The following is a 17,490-nucleotide window of genomic DNA, read 5'->3' as shown; positions in this document are numbered from 1 at the left end:
AATTGAAAATAAAGGCTTTCAAGGTCTAAAGGTGTATGGGGGCCCAGGGAAACTAAAGCCAGAAAAACATACAGGAAAATGTGTATCAAAGAACTCATTCACTGGAGGACAATGCTGTTCCCAGAAAGCGCTGGTTTTCAAATACAAATTTCAATGCTAGCACAGGAGAATCTCTACAAGATATTGGTCAGGGAGGTGACGAACACCCTCCTAAAACACAGGCTACTTCCATGGCATTGTTTTCTCACCATAACTAGATGATGAGACCATATTGCTAAAGACTAGTATTCAAGTGCGTGCTCAGCTGCAGATGAGTCATCATTATCAGCAGCAGCCACCATCAGAGGCTCAAGGAACACCCCAGAGGGGCAGAAAGACTATTAGGTGGGGAGGAAAGCAGTGAAACGCTGAATTCTAGACACTGCATGGCTGCTGCACACATGAGATCACGGCAGCTGTGGTCACCTGTACAAGAGCAAGCTGGACAAAACCCCAGCAGAGATGAAGAAGAGGACGCCAAGGCCACACTCGTAGTGGAGGAGCAACGGACAGCTGCTGTTGCTGAGGAAAGGGGGCTAACTCTCCTTTGGGGAACTTGGCTACTGGTAAGTCGTCCATATCCCCATGGGTGGCCCGAAACCCATGTGCACCTGGGCACCATTACCTGGGCACAGGTTAGTAAGAACAACAAAATAAACATGGAGCAGGGAGGGAGACAGGAAGAAAGGCGCTGGGAAGAGTTGGAGGGAGGAAGTGATAGATGAGAAAGACCAAAATACATTGTGTAAATATTTAAAAAAAAAAATAAGTAATTTTCTAAAAGAGAAGCATTCATGGGGTTGGGAAGATGGCTAAGTGGGTGAAATATTCGCCATGTAAGCGTGAAGAATGGAACTCCCTATCTTCTGGAGAGCCTCCTGTCTCAGGCTGCTGAACGTGGGGTTGTAGGTTGACACCTCCGCCTCAGCCTTTGGCTTTTTCAAAGCTGAACATTCAATTTAAAATGATGGATAGCAGAAAAGAAAACATCACATTTTTCTGAAAGACGGAAAATTTTTTATTATGTTATACATAAAGCAAATTAGTTCTTCTGGGAAATTGGTCTGCATTTAAGATGTAGGGGGGAAAACCCTCCAACAGCAATAACAAGGTAACAATGTATTACTAAAAATATAACAAGTTTAATCAAATGTAAAACTTTAATTCTATAGCCAGAGTTTTAGTCACAGGGAATTCACAGATTAGCTGCTTTGCTTAAAAACCTATTCGAAAAGGTAAAGTATTAAAATAATTGTTCCCACTAACACAGGATATCTTTGCAGGTTTCATCTGAAGAAAAATGTCACAACTTGAAAAGAGGATCCTCAAAGTGGCAACAGAAAGCCGGGAACATGTCACTGAGAACACTGGGCTTCGCTTATGGCATGTGGGTAGAAAGAGCAAACCAGCCTTCTTCACTTTGCCTTTCAGTCTGTTAAACAAGATGCAGAGACTAGTTAGCTCACTGGAGATTGTCAGACAGTTAGACCAAGTACATTTAACAAAGCCGCATGTGTGCTAGGCGGCACTGCAATGCCAGCTCTCCTGGCAACGCTCCTGACCTCAGAGACACCAGGTGGCTGCCTGCTCAGCAGGTGACCTGGAAAGCCCTAACTTTTAAAAGAAGGAGAAATCCAACATTTATTCAAACTGTAGATACAATCTGAAAAATGATGAAAAAAAGTTACTAGATCTTAGCAAACTAAATGATACTAAGTCCCATGAACTACAGAACTATATCAAAGAGATAACTTTAAGCTTTTCAGAATGTAAAAATCAGAAAGGACAGGGCTGGAAAGATGGCTCAGATGTTAAAAGCACTCACTGCTCTTCCAAAGGTCCTGAGTTCAATTCCCAGCAAACACATGGTGGCTCACAACCATCTATAAAGAGATCAGGTGCCCTCTTCTCGTGTGTAAGTGTACATGTAGGCAAAATACTATATACCTAAATAAGTAAATCTTGAAAAAACAAAACAACAGGGTGTCAAAAATAAAAAAAATCAGGAAGGACAAATCTTCAATGCCACGCAACTGAGGTAGCTAACGAAGGCAGTTAGTTAGTCTCGGCTGTGTGTCTCCATGCTGTGTCTAGTGGTTTCCCCATATCTGTTACCAGCTTACCTCTGATAACAACAACTTCTACAATTCTGAAGATAGCCTTACAGGTTTCTACAATAAACACAGAGAGGAACTGTGTCTTTCTATATTATCAATACACATAAAAATGCCTTCTGTGAAAAATCTAAATAAACTGCAAACGCTTAGATTCCAGACAGTCTGGAGCAAATGAGAACATAAAGTGTACAAAGCATTCATTTAGCCTGTGTTGTCACTTGTCTAACAAAGGCTCCCTAGATATGGCACACTGGGATAAAGTCCTCAGACCCAGGACTCTGGCTTTCCCATACTCTATTCAGGCACACCAACAATGGTGGGTGCAAACCTCATGTCTACAACCCACCAAGGCCACGGAACATGGGAACAAGCCTGAAACCAGTGATTCTTAGTCTCTCAAGATGCTTGGAATCCCACCAAATTTTAGCTTATTTCTTAGTTATCATAGAAGACAAAATGAATGTAAGGCTTATTATTTTTCAAATAAAGATAAAATACAGCATTTCCTTTCTTTGCAGAATTTTGTATCATGCTAAAGAGAATAGGACTAATGACTAAAAATGGAAGCTAGTCACCTTCTGCCTGCACCCTCTGGGCCCTACATAGTACACTGGTTATATTTTATAACGTACCTTTGTTCTTGGATTAATAGGCGTGAACTTCCCACTTCCGGAGGTGGCGTTTAGCGGAGAACAAGAATTGCTAGTGGCCCCTGAAGATCTATATGTGAGAGATAAGCAGGCAGTGAGGGAGTGAGGTCACCGCTAGCCACCAACCACTAGGCATCAACAATCATGTAACCACTCTTAATACCGGCAAGAGCTTGAAAAGGTTTGGCTGGCAGGTCCAAATGACAGGTCCTAACATGGCGCCGACATAAAACTTAAAACTAGCAGTTTACTACATAGAGTGGTTTAGCTTTTCAGAAAGAGTGGAAAGTTCAGCATTCTCATGTGCCCCTCACTGCCATCACTTGGCACACTTCTCTTACTTATGACGTCTTGAAGGGACACACAACTCACCACCCAAAACAGACTAATTATTAACACAAGTCCAGCTTCTGTCAGGGCTCTCTTTGGGTGACAGATACATTCTGTGCATTTTTGACAGGTGATTGTACATGCCTTCCACATATCATTTGAGTATGATTTTTAAAAGCAATAGTGGTAAAGGTGTCAGGCAGCCAAGAGCGATGAGAACTAGAGCAGCAAAGTACTAAATAGGCATGCAGGGTGGAGACAGAAAAGCCAGGGAACTCCTTCTCCACCCGCTCACCAATCATGTGGCTCATCTAGACCAATCAGCTTTGGGTTCACTCACTGCAAGGGGTGTATCAGTGTGTCCACCCTGGGATATAGCACCTCCTAATTTTGTGGCCATAAGCATCTAAGACTGGCCCCCTTTTGTTTTATGAAGGCACCGTACTTGGTTAAGCTTACTTCTCACCTTCTTCGCCCAGATACTCACTGTGTCTGAGGGAGTCTGTGTGAGCTAAGGTAAGCAGTCACTGGGCACGGAGAGAGGGGCACATGCCGAAACACACTCTCAGAGCTCAGAGAGGCAGCAGCCCTGCCACTTACCTTCTTGAACTGATCCCACTGACCGGGGAGACACTGTTGCATTTGGAACTCTCTGGAGCCTCCACTACTGGGACAGTCACGTCAATGGTTCGCTTTCCTTCTTCTAAAATATAAAAATTGATTTTAATTTCATTACTTTTCACTAATAAAATTAACAATTTTGCTCAGTTTCAATATTATTAAAAATTATACATTACAAATTCAGGTGTTTATATATTTTTATCATGATAGAAACACTTGAGAGATGCTTTTAAAAAACAAACTGTTAAGACAAGAAACTTTAGCTTTTTCTGTCAATTTGGGAGCAGGCCAATTCACAGAATGCCAGAATCCTCCAACAAGTGGTATCATATTTGAGCAAGAAGTGAAAAACAGTGAACCCTGAGATATATTGGCTCAGTGGAAGGAAGAAGTGATTGGGGGGGGGGTGAATATGGTTAAGATGCATGCATTTCTGAAACTGTCAAAGAATTTTTAAAAATTAAATTTAAAAATTAAAAAAGAGCTAGCCCTAAAGTTTAAAATTTTCAATTTGATAAAATTAAATAGGATTTCATTTACCCTTACAGTTGTGAAATCTCTGATTTTAAGAATGAGTTACAGGCTCCTCTATGCCTATGTAGATATAAAGTATTTCACTAATAAATGTTTGTCAATTGCTTACCTTCCTAGGAAATCCTTTAAAAAAATCCATGCAGGACACTCTAAATCTGATCAAAACCCGCATGGCTGGGAAAGTCACAGGCTCCACCAAGTAGAAGAGACTTACTACTGTTTGGCTAGCCAGCTATGTCAAGCTGCCTTCTAAATATCTCTAACCACACCCACAGAAAGATGCTAGTTCCAGCCTTATTCAGAGCAGCCTGGCTCTGCAGAGAATGGCAGTGAATGCAGACCCTCGGCTGCCCACACTGCTAAGAATAAAAGATGGTAGAGTACTTGGCTCAATAGGACATTGACAGCCCCTCCTCCAAGGCTCAGGGACTCCCATGCAAGAGGGGCAGGACAAATGTCACAAGGCCTGCAGGGGGTGGAGGTGAACCTGTCCATAGTCTGTCATGGTGCCGGGTTTATGGAGCCTTACCCTATCTGTTGAAATACTGGCTAATGCTGGATTCTGAGAGGTGTGGGTGTCACATTCTTTAGTTACGTATATACTGGGGAGTCCACCAGGCTCTCTAGGATAGCTCCATAGCCACCCTCAAAATCAGTGGGTCACAAAACCAAAAAGTTATAAGCATGAGAAAGGGACATGCAGGCAGGGTGCTGACAGGTGTGTCAGTGGAAAGAGAAGAGAGGAGGGCGAGAAGAGCCAGAATGTATTATATACATGTATAAAATAGTCAAAGAACAAAGCTAACTAATTTTAAAAATTCCTCAGTTATCCTACAAAAGTGGTTTTTCCCCAATGACATAATGCTTATTTTTATCTTCACTATATCCCACAGAGGCTCCTATAGAACCAGGAATTCTATTTTGGGAGTGTTGAGTACTAGATGAGAAATCAAGGTAATTGTCAAGCTTATGGAACACTAAGACAGGCAATGTCATATTCAACCACAGAATCACACGTGAGGCTAATTTTTCTATGCCCCCACTATATGCAGAAAGAGCTGACATTTTCTCCTACACTTACTATTTGCTGTGTGATCCCCAACTTATGCTACAATACTTAAGACTGACCACACACAGCAGGCACCTTGCAGAGTTCCTATGTATTTGAGCAATTTACTTATTTGAACCAGAATTTGCCTCCAGCCTCCACATCTATGAAGAACTGGAGACAGCTAGCTGTCACCTGAGGAAACTGAGGATGAATACAGAGGAAAGAAAGGCTTTGGGGGAAATGCATTACCTGTTTCTTTCTAGTAGTTCCCAAGAATCTGCTTTTTTGTTCATAATTTTAAAAAATAAGGAACTTCCAACAGAGATGAAAACTCCTCTCGGGTAAGTGACTTCACCCAACCCTGTGGGACACTCGATCCCTGTAAGCACCAAGGCCTGAACATCTCAGGGACACCACTGATAGTGCCTTTCAGTCCCTCACAAGATGGCAGGCCTTCCACTGGGCTCCAGTCAATACCTCTGATGTAGCATCGCCTGAGGGCTTTAGCTCATTTCTGGCTAAAAGCCAAGTTAGAGCTACTTCAGTTATGGAGCACTCTTTGAACAGGACTACTATGAAAACAAATTCTTCAGTCACAATTCAGTAGTTTTTTTAAGAGGACCCTCTAGTTTTCATTTTCCTAAATGTAACAAAATAATGAAAAAAATTAACTTGAGTGGAAATGTTTTCCTGGTTCTAAGAGAACAGTAATCTTGTGATCGGATGTGACAGCATTTCTAGTCTAATTTTGATGCTCACACTTTAGAAGCATATATCCTAAGTGAGTCATATACTGTAACTAATATTTCACTTGGATGGTGTCTCCCTGGACACCAAAGACTGGCTACAGAACCAGAAAGAGCTTTCCACCACCATTTCTGTCACTTGTTCTCTGGCCCAAGGCAGGTTCTGCAGGTACAAAACTGGGGGTACTGGAACAAGGGGTGCTCTGAGGTGCTTTTGACTGAGAGAGGAAAGCATCCTTCTGGTTGTCTCGTAAGTCATGAATCTGACCCACCGGCCCACGCGCTGAGAGGTGGCTGCACAGGTGACGCTGGGGAAGAGGAGAGGTTCAAGCCAACAAGCTTCTGCTGCTCCATCAGCTGGAGCAGCTTGCTGCGAGCCTCCATGCTTTGCCGGTTCAGCTCTGCAATCCGCTCCTCCATGCTACTTGGCGCCAGAGACTGAACTGCTGGGAAGCTCTGGGGGGAAAGGGATATAAATTCATAATTATGAACCACACAGTTCTGATTTCTATACTAAGTAGCAGCAACTCGGTCTTTATGAGCCTTGCTCTATACGCATATGAGTGATGGGCAGAATACAAACCATTTAATTGAAGAATGAGGGCTAAGATAAAGGCACACGCAAGTTGTTTCACTGCCACAAGAGCACAGTCTAATGGAAACGGTTCCTGCATCGCTTACTAATTGCCTCAGCTGAAATCAATCAATCAATCAATCAGACCAGCAAAGATCTGTCTCCTGTTGAGTTAAATGTCACATGCCTACAGATGACAGATCAGAGTGGGCATAGACTTCACAGGAATATCTCTGGATTTGAGAAGGATGTTTTTATAACTTCAATCTTCAAACAAGCTTCATGAATTATCTGACAAAGACTCAAAATACTCCTAATTCTGCCCATGTGTCAGCCTCTTCAGGCTGCTTTTAGCTTCAGAGATCTGATTTAAGAATATCTGTGATTAGAAAGGCACACAAGACAAGAGTATAAAAGCCCAAACAACACAAAATGGAAAGGTACTCTTGGGATATAATCCAAGTTTAATTTAAAAAGCCCAAGAAAAATGTAGGTACTTTCACCACTCATAATAATTTTTTTAGTCAAATATGTCCGTTTGTGGGGAAAAACCAATCGCTGATAAGAATGACTAATTTAAACTAATACCTATTAGGTTTTTGTTGTTGTTGTTGTTGTTTTTAAGATAAGTAAATGAGTAAGAATCAAAGGCTATTTTGTATTTCCAATTAAAATAGTAAGGGCAGAAGTATTACAGCTGCCTTTCCAGGCTGGCTATGTAGTATTTAGAAAGGGCAGAGGCTCAACATTTAACTGTGTGCCTGTTTAAAAGCAACAGTGATCTGTTTAAAGTCATCTTTAAATCTCTACAAACATAACAAAGTATGCAAACACTCTGCCTGCACTGAGGGCTGCCATGCACTGCTGCTCCTTCCTGGCTTGTATTCTTGGGCCAATGATAACAGAGCGGCTTCTGCTTCCACCTCCCACTTTCCTCAGCAAAGCATTCAGTTGGGATGTTAAAGCTCTTAGGAATGCAGCTATCTCAGAACCGCCTAATCCCGAGGCTGTGGGATCCCTCACAGGAGTCACCTTTGCTCAAGAAAGGTCAGATAAGGTGTCTTCCATGAATGTCACAGACACTCCCATCTGGGACTCAGATTCACTTTTCTCTCCATGAACAATGAAGTAAAGGTTTACGTTATCAGACTAGTCCACGGACTTTATTTTACTTATCAATGTCTCCAGTGACAGAAAGGCAAAGCCACAGGACCTTACTCATGTAGTCTACAAAGGCTGCCTTCGCTGAAGCTGAGAGAAGATGAGTGCTCACCAGAGCTGGGGAGGAGAGTACGAGGGGCAGGGAAGGTTCTCCACTGGGGACTAAGAACAGTTAGGGGTTTTCGTCTTTTGTTTTTAAAAGTCAAGTCTCATACTATAGCTTGGCATCAACTGGAACTCACTAAGGTAGCCCTGGCTGTCTTCAAACCCACGCCAACCGGACTTAGTCTCTTGAGGATTGCAGGTGCTGAGCCAACATGCCTGGCATTAGTTACACAGGGGAAAAAATCTTGCTCTATGTGTAAGAATAATGCTCCTCAGAATGTGAGCAGCTCGGCAGCTCTGGCATCCATCACAGAGGCACAGGCCCCACGCCAGACATATCCAGTGAGACAGTACATCTTAGCAAGCTTCTCAGATGGTTCACATACATGCACATTAAAGTCTGATTCTTTAAGTATACTTTCTTTAGGAAAACTATTCTGTGTCCTAGAAAAAAGTTATTCAAGAGTTAAGAGCCAACTACTCTTTAATAGGCCACGTTAAGAGCAAAGTTTCAGCCGGTTTCGGTGGCACACATCTGTAATCCCAGCACTTTGGGAGGCAGAGGCAGGTGGATTTCTGTGAGTTTGAGGTCAGCTTGGCAAGAGTCCAGGAGAGGCAAGGCAAGAAATCTGTCTCAAAAAACCAACATGTATGTAATAATATAAATGTATATGTAAAAAATAAAAAAATATTTAATAAAAAATTAATTAAAAAAAAGAAAAATAAACTTCCATAAGCCACAGCACATATATAATACACAACTGAATAAGTAAGGCTATGTAAACTGGCATTTTATTTTTAATGTTTTTTGTTGATCAAATACCACTAAATGTATGCTGAAATTTGTTCTAATAGATGCCTTGGAAATGAAAAAAAAAAAAAAACTCAAAACAAACAAAAAGTCAAGTTACTCTGAATTACAATCTAGTTGTGTAGCAAGCACTCTATGTCCTTCTAATCCCATAGCACTCATGCTTAGCTTGTCCTTAGCTCTCCTACACGTTTCACCTTCATTCTATTTTCTGCACTCACGCACTTTTTCCTTCATGACGTATTGTAGTGTAACACAAACTAAGTTTTATCTGTCTTGTGAAGAAGCTATGCCGAAGCTATAGAGTCACTCCTGAAAAAAAATCTCTTGGGATGGCTGTTCTGGCTGGAACATGAAATGTACCAGCTCTTATCCTGGGGGCTGGCTTGCCAGCTGGAGCTTTGGGAGTGACTGGCCCCTGAGGGCTTTCATGAAGGGTTAATCCACCAAAGGATCCACAACATAACAGTATCCTGGGGAGGCAATGAAAGTGGGGGGCAGGGCAGAGCTGGAAGAATGTCATCACCTGGGGCGCATCTTCAAGAGATGTCCCTTGTCCTCTGACCCTCTGGGCCACCATGAGATGATAGCCTCTGCCATGTGCTCCTGCCACCATGATAGTCTGCCTAACCTCAGGTCCCGAGCAAAAGACTGTGCCACATGGAGTAAGCCCTCTGAAACCATGAGCAAGAACAAGGCTTTAGTCCCTTTGTATAATCTGTCACCACAGTGAAAGGCCTAACACGATGTCCAACCCTAAGTCCTGCTATATCCTACTCACTCTTAGCTGGTACTTACAGCTGACATGTCGCTGGCACTTCCCTGTTTGCTTGGCTCCCGAAGTCCATCCCCTTGCTCGCCCCCTGACCCGGTGATATTATTCAGGTGTGCCTTGATGGCTGAATTCTGCAGTGTCAACTCAGCAATCCGTGCCATTAGGTCCTTCCTCTGTACCAGTGCCTCGTTTGCTCTAAGCTGCTGCCCGTCTCCCAGCACGGGGGGCTCTTCCGAGAACGCAGGGCTCCTTGACTGTTGAGTGGTGGGAAGGGGATTGCATGGGGGCTGTGACAGGCTAACAAATGGTGGCTGCACTTTGTTCTCCAGATCCTCTCCCATGTGAGAGACTCTCCACCTCTGAGTGAAGAGACGATTTTCCTCACTTGAGTTCCGGTCTGGATCGACAGGCAAGCTCTTCTTTTCCCAGCTGTGTTCCTTCTCTATGACTTCCACCGTGGGAGGGATTCGTGGAGCAGGACGAGTCTGAACAGTTCTCCTCAACACTGCAGATAAGGTTTATAAAGCAATCATAAGCATCTTATTTTCCAACAAATTAGTACTATAATCAGCGCATTACTCTGTCATAGCAGTTAGGGAAGTATTGAAATGGATGGGCTTGGCTTCTGAGTGCCTAAATTAATTTCAAAAAGGAGTGTACAGTCTCCTGCTGCACAATGCCAGTGGGAGCAGCTGGGGCGTGAGCTCCGAACGAGACTCCACAAGTTGCAAGAAAATAGCAGACAAGCTGGACATGGGGGAAATCGTCAGCTCTGATAAGCCCAGGCTGAAGAAAACAGAAACAAAACCAAGACACAGGAGAACACCCTGCTGACCAAAGAGACCATTGAACAGGAAAAGGGGAGTGAAATTTCCTAAAAGCCTAGGAGGATTCCCCCACCCCCCTCATGATGTGGGGAAAGAGCCACAAGCTGCACTGTGACCCCGGGCACTCCACATTGATGCCACTAGCCCTCGGGTCTCCGAAGGGGACCTCCCTACTAATCAGACTGTCAAATCTCACTGGTTTGTCCTGAGATATTATAGAAAATTATTTGTATAATAAAAATAAAATACACCTCATGGCAAAAAAAAAAAAAAAAAAAAAAAAAAAAAAAAAAAAGATGCACAATCAAGAACAGAAACTTTCATACTCCTGAGACCATTAATTAACTTTCTTGGGAAAAATCACATGTCACAATGGTTTGTAACATACTTTGACACATGTAATTGCTATCCAAGAATAGTGATGCATGCCTGTAATCACAAATGAGAAGGAATGATCATGAGGTTAAATCTAGCCTGGGCTATATAGTGAAATACTAGTGTGTAAGTGTGAGTGTGAGGGGTGTTAAAAAATTACTGTAAGGAATACAAATCTAATATGAACAGAAATCACAACTCAAAGCATACCTCCTTATTCTAGACATAATTAGTAATCCCCCAGGCCCCCGAGAAATGTTAAACTACCAAGTTAGAAGGCTGGAAGAGACATGAAAGTAAAATCTCACGCGCTAGAATAAGAAAGCTGGCGCCCAGAAGGGGTGCCTTAGCCCACACCTACCCCTGGCAAGCCACCAGCACTTGACTCTCAGCCCAGCACCATACCCATTTCTACGCCACTGATCTGACAATGCCCTATTTGCTTTTGAAAAGTTCAATTCTAGAAATAAGGATATGCTATTTTCTTTAACCTCTGGAGCCCCTTCAATTCAAAACACATCAAAGTACAAAAATCTGAGAACCATAGAGTCCAAATAAGAAGTTAAGTTCTACCGATTTGCAAGAAAATAATAGTAATTTTTAAAGAAGTAAAAATTCATGCAAAACAGAAATGAAAAAAATCTTCAAAAAAGGAGCTGGAAAGTTATCTCAGCAGGAAAAGTCACTTGCACACAGGCTGGAGTTCCATTCTGAGATTCCACAGACGATAACTAACTCCCCAAAATTGACCTTTGACCTCCACATACAAGCCATGGCATCCATGCACCTACTCCCCCCACCTCAAGATTAATTAATTAAATTTTAAAATGAGGAATACAATTGATGTTGTTGACTGCTGGCCTCTACACAGGTTCATATGGGTGAAGGAACCCCAACACACACACACACACACACACACACACAAACACACACAAATAAAAATAATCAAAAATATTTTTAAAGGACTGGTGACACATAGCTTAGTGGATAAAAGTACTTGCCACCTAGCCTGATGACCTGAATTTGCTACCTAGAACTCACATGGTGGAAGGCAAGAATCACTACCACAAGTTTCCTCTGACCTCCATATGTGTGCCATGGTATGCACATGCATGCACAGAGACATACACACACGCACGTGCACACACACACACACGCGTGCACAGTGGCGTGCCTTAGAAAGAGTGTATTATTTTCAGACACTTCTTGCCATTCTCTGTGTCTCTGGGCTGCGTGAGAACAGCTTTCCTTTGCCATGCCTTGTTCTACACCATTCAGAAAGAACAGAGCCAGCTGACCACAGAGCACTGAACCCATGGGTAAAACTAAGTCCTTCCTCCTTCAAGTCATTTGTGATTTTCAGAGTGGTGGCAGAGCGCAGGGGAACTACCCTAAAACACACAGGCACATGTGTATATGTGCGCACGCGTGTGTGTGTGTGTGTGTGTGTGTGTGTGTGTGTGTGTGTGTGTGTATACACACATATGTGTATAATGCACTATGCACATATAATATATCACAAGCGAAGGGCAAAAACCACAGCTACCATGTAAACATAGGGAAGCATGCTTACCATCCTGCAGAGGAGAGAACTCTGAGTTACTTTTCTGCCTGGGTGGTGTTAGCATCACAGCTGGCTCGAAAATATGTGCTGGAAAATTATTGGCCAGATTTAAGTTCTCTGTCGGGGTTGGCCCCTGAGATAGTTTAACAGGCAACTCTTCCTGTGGGAATTCAGCCACTTCTTCTCCTCTGAACATCAGTGGCATGGAGACATCACTGCTTACAATAGGACCCTCTGAGAAAGATAAAAGAACATTAATATGAAAGGAACAAAAGGAACTATGGGCACATTTCAGGTATTTGTTTCTGTGTGTGTGTGTGTGTGTGAGAGAGAGAGAGAACTTTAGTGTACACTGCATGCTTTTAGAAGCTCAAAGGCCTGAAGAGGCTTCAGAGCCCTTGGAACTGGAGTTATAGGCAGGAGTTATGAGCCACCACAGGCGTACTGAGAACTGACCCTGTGTCTTCTGCCAGAGTACTAAGTAACCACTAAGCCATTTCTCTAGCCTCCAGGTATTTATTCTTAAATGCATTTAAGTAGTGTGAACATTCCCAAAGTCCGCACTCTCCCAACTATATCCTCCTTTGCCAGAAATTCCCAGGTAGGGGCTTGTTTTGGCAGGAAGAGCTCGGAAAGCTACATAAAGAAAGCCACTTACAAACTCCCAGCTCTTAGCCTTCCTAGTAGTCATGGCAAATAAAGCAAGAACAAAACTTGTTCATATACTGACTTGTGCATACAAGGGTCATTCAAAAACAAGACAACTTGGTAGTCATGAGCTAACAGTGTGGTGCACGCCATGCTATCTAATGGGGTTGTAAGGCTGAGACTGAGAAGATGTGAACCCCATCTCAGACTTCCCCACAGGCAGTGATGAAAATTCTCAGTAACTGTGGGGCACCATAACCCTGGGTTTCTCACCTTTGAGAAGCTAAAGGCTTCTTGGTAGCCAACATTGTATTGATGAGAGACTAGTAGCGAAGCCCACTGAAGACAGCAACCTCAGATAAGTCATGTATCAGTCTGCCACTTCTTCAAAGCCACCAGCTCTAGCTTCTTTGCTGATTTATTACTACAGTGAGGTCATAAGATAATTTCATGATAGTCTGGGAATAATAAGACTCCACCTACCTACATTATCCACAAGTCTTCTACCCATTGCTGCCCTTTCTGATGCTTGACTCTCTTGTCTGGAGTTATTTATCACAGGACAGTTCTTAATGGCATGTGTGAGTGATATAAGCTGCTCATCTGTAGTGACCATGTACTGCTGAAGTCTCGCCTAAAGAAAACCAGACATCACTGGCGTAACAGATATCAGTTATTACCTAAAGAGTAATCCATACAGAGATATGTGTGTGTGTGTGTGTGTGTGTGTGTGTGTGTGTGTGTGTGTGAGAGAGAGAGAGAGAGAGAGAGAGAGAGAGAGAGAGAGAGAGAGAGGGGAGAGAGATGGAGACAGAGAGAGAGACACACACACAAGTCATCATTTTAAATCTCCACCTTAAAGCAATGTTATTTGTAATTATAAATACTCTAAAGGCATCATGATGATGAAATGATTGAATACATCACTAATTACTATTACTAAGTATTCTGCTATAAAAGTTAAACCTAATCTTTTATAGAGCTTTGAATTTGCAGAATCTTTTCATATAGATGAACTCTACTGACTGAGAGTGATACATTAGGTAGGGGAAACTTTAACAGAGCATTCACAGGCATTTAAGTGGATAAATTCTAATGTATAGTTATGTAGATGAAATATTGCTATGGGCAAAAGGAAAGCACAGCTTTCTATATGAAGTATGATTACAGCGTCACATGAGTGGTAACTGTATTTTATGTATCTCACATTTATCTATGTACATATATATATATATAAAACTATACTAATATTATGTAATTTTTAAACTTGAAATAAAATATCATACCAGCTGATTTACTTTCTGTCATATAGCTGAACATGTTTGGAATTCCATTCCTACATTAGAAGTCAACTTTATTGTCCAGAAGTTTAGGTGGATTTGTGTTTTTGTTTTTGTTTGTTTGTTTGTTTGCTTGTTTGTTTTCGAGACAGGGTTTCTCTGTGTAGCCTTGGCTGTCCTGGACTCACTGTGTAGACCAGGCTGGGCTCGAACTCACAGTGATCCTTCTGCCTCCGCCGCCTGAGTGCTGGAATTAAAGGCGTGCACCACCACTGCCCAGTGGATTTGTGTTTTTCTTTATCTTTCGCATACTGTAGATGTAAATAGGTAATGTGAAACCAACAAGTCTGATTATAACCACAAAATGCAGGTCTTTCGTAACCACTGGCATACGGTTCTTAGAACCATAGAAGATGGCAGATGAAAGCAAGAAAGAGGAGTTGTAAGAACTGCCAAGGCCTTATAACAAAGACAAAGTAAGAGACACCAGTGATGACAGCTAGTGACACATGTCCTAAGTGCTTAGAAACACAGACAACTAATAAAGGTGGGTGTGGTCCAGACAGCGGAGGTATTACCAATAGTGTAGTATCAATGAACAAAGCATGAGACACCTTTATGTGAACCAGCCACGCTCTCCCCAAGCTTCACACTCATACTCAGTGGCCTTTTGAGTATCCTCATCTAGGACTCTAACAGACTTCTCACACTCTGTATATATAAAGCCCAAGCTCCTCTTGACTCCTCAGCAGCTTTATCTTTTAAATGCCTGATCCCACACTGCACAATCACCTTTGGCTTTTCCCCCTCATAGCCTTTCTTTCACCTCATTTTCAATGGGATTAGCTGACCTTCAAAATGCACTCTGAATGTGCTGTCTTCATAAGCTTCCCACTTCTGCTTGAGACCAGGCTGCTGCTCCCCATCTGAGTCCATCCTAGCTGCGCTGCTCTGCTCTAACCACCTGCTGCCTTACCTAGCTCTGTGCTTGGTTTGCAGGTGAAACAACAGAGGGGTTTCACACGGGCACCAGAGACTGGCTTCAACTCTCAAGAGGAACCAGTAAGGACACTGCCTATGCAGCGCTAGTCATCTATTAACTGGAGGCGGTTCCTTTTGAAAATGAGATTCCATTATATTCTTTTTGGTAGTATCAAGTCTTCTTAGGCAAGCATGGCAGTGCATGCCTGCAATTCTAGCATGCAAGAAGAGGAGACAGGAGGATCACAAGGCCAAGGCCACATTAGGCTACTAGTGAGACCCACTCTCAAAAAGCCAACCAAAAAGCAATCAAATCTTCTGATGGCTGGGTTTCTGGAAGCAGCTATGTTATTTAAAAAAAAAAAAAAAAAAAAGTAAGTTCTGAGTAGAAACACACTGTGGAATAAGAAATGAGGACGAGGATGTTCAACACAACTCTAAGCTTAGGGTAGTTGTGCAGTATCAGAAAGGTGTACCTCTCACCAATAAATAACTGTAGTCATTTAAGAACAAAATAAATGTATGACTCTTTATTTCTACTCATATGTTAAGTATATATTATTTATAAGTATTGATTAAGCATATTATTGTTCAAACAGCTCCTAAGTGGTTAGAACCTGAATCTGGAGACATCAAGTGGCCCACCAAAGGCTCTCTGCGCTAGTCACACATAGCACAGTGCCACAGTGAAGCCTTAGTGTGGGAATTAGTGCACATAGAGTAGCCCAGATGAGCTACTAACACTTAGGTCACACCATGACTCTGCTCTTCGGTGGGTCCCCATTTCATTTGCCTAGTTCCTTAAGCAGCATGCAAAGAGCCGTATGTGAGGTATCTGATCTTTTCTGACTGCTCTCTCTTTCCACCTCACTTCCTCCACATCAATTATACTTCTACCTCAAGCCCTCTGCCTTTACTTTTCCTCTCTTCTAGCAATCTGCAAATATTAATTACCCACACCAACAAAAAGATGAGTAAAACACTTTATGTTCTCAAGCAGCATCAGGTCTCCATGGTGAACTGACATACAGCTAACGTAAGTGGGTGAATTCAATGATACAATATGCAAACACATCAAAAGTATGCAGAGGAAGACTGCTTAGGGGACTAAGGAGCTGGCTCAGTCAGTTAAGTGCTTGCCACACAAACACAAGGACCTGAGTTCAAATCCCCAGCAGCAATGTAAAATGCAAGGTACAGCAGCACATGTTTATAACCCCAGTGATATGGGCACAGAGGCAAGTAGATTCTTGGAGCTCCCTGGCCAGAGTCTAGCCAAACTGGTAAGCTCCATGGTCGCTGAGAAACCCTAATGTAAAAACTAAGATGAAGAGTGGGTAAGGCTGACACCAACAGCAACCTCTGTCCTCCACACACACTTCCACATACACAAAAACCTGTATAGTCACATAACACACATACAGAGAACACTTAAAGAAGCATGCAAGCTGTCAGTGTTCCAGAAAAGATATTATATGCCTTTTGTAGAGCAATTAGTCAAGTAGCATGTCAAGTAAGAAGTCACTGAAAACAACCACTAACAGCATCTGAGGGCTCAGAGGCCTAGCTACCCTCTGCTCTAAAGTGACAACTGGCTACCGGAACACCCCTCACACTTTGTATAAATGATCATGGCTACTGAAATATAGATCCTGTTATTCCCACTCCATATTTCTTAGAAATGGCAAACTTCCCCTATATGTGCAGATTAAGTTAGACTACAGGACTCTGGCATAACTAAAGTTTGTTAGTACCCATTGCTGCTGCTGCTGCTGCTGCTGCTGCTGCTGCTGCTGCTGCTGCTGCTGCTGCTGAGCCTCACAGGGGATCACATCAGAGCAACGGAGCCACTGGCAGTTCCAGGAGAACCCTGCATGCATACAGACATGCTCACTACTAAACAGGGAGCCCCTGGAAGAGCGCCTGAGTACCTGCGTGGTGCTATGCTCTTCTCTGAGGAGGAGAATTTCCGCTGTCAGAGCATCAATGAGCTCCCGATGGTCACCTAGCATTTGTTCCAGCTGCTGCCTTGTCTCTACTTCTTTCCGAAGTTGGATTTCACTCTACAAAAAACAAGAAGGAAAATAAACTCCCACCAGTAGGATCACATACTGAAAACTGCATTTCTACAAAGATAGCAAAGATAAATACTGAGACAATGATGAGATTTAAAACTTTCATTAGAAAGCTATATTTAATTAATAAAAACGCACTTTTTTTGTCCTTGCCTGTCTTTAAACAGATATAACACTTTTTTAAAAAATGGAATTTAAGAACTACATTTTTTTCATTTAAAAAGTG

At 42.5% G+C, this 17,490-nt stretch overlaps 1 protein-coding gene and 1 pseudogene across 1 annotated transcript in view; one reads left to right on the top strand and one right to left on the bottom strand.

The window, feature by feature from the left end:
* Positions 1-1,297: 1,297 nt before the first annotated feature.
* The window catches only part of Spice1 (spindle and centriole associated protein 1), a 30,200-nt gene continuing 14,007 nt past the window's right edge, over positions 1,298-17,490 (bottom strand). The window contains exons 10-17 of the mRNA XM_051149977.1: positions 17,121-17,252; positions 13,412-13,562; positions 12,290-12,514; positions 9,538-10,019; positions 6,361-6,544; positions 3,737-3,839; positions 2,789-2,876; positions 1,298-1,471 (exon numbers count right to left, since the gene is read on the bottom strand). Of these exons, the coding sequence (XP_051005934.1) occupies positions 1,418-1,471; positions 2,789-2,876; positions 3,737-3,839; positions 6,361-6,544; positions 9,538-10,019; positions 12,290-12,514; positions 13,412-13,562; positions 17,121-17,252 (1,419 nt within the window). The 3' untranslated portion in view covers positions 1,298-1,417. The remainder of the gene's footprint in view (positions 1,472-2,788; positions 2,877-3,736; positions 3,840-6,360; positions 6,545-9,537; positions 10,020-12,289; positions 12,515-13,411; positions 13,563-17,120; positions 17,253-17,490) is intronic.
* Positions 10,127-10,392, top strand: LOC127193203 (thymosin beta-10-like; annotated as a pseudogene).

Source organism: Acomys russatus, chromosome 8, assembly GCF_903995435.1.
Source record: "Acomys russatus chromosome 8, mAcoRus1.1, whole genome shotgun sequence".
Classification (NCBI taxonomy): domain Eukaryota; kingdom Metazoa; phylum Chordata; class Mammalia; order Rodentia; family Muridae; genus Acomys; species Acomys russatus.
This window is presented reverse-complemented; position numbering and strand designations above follow the sequence as displayed.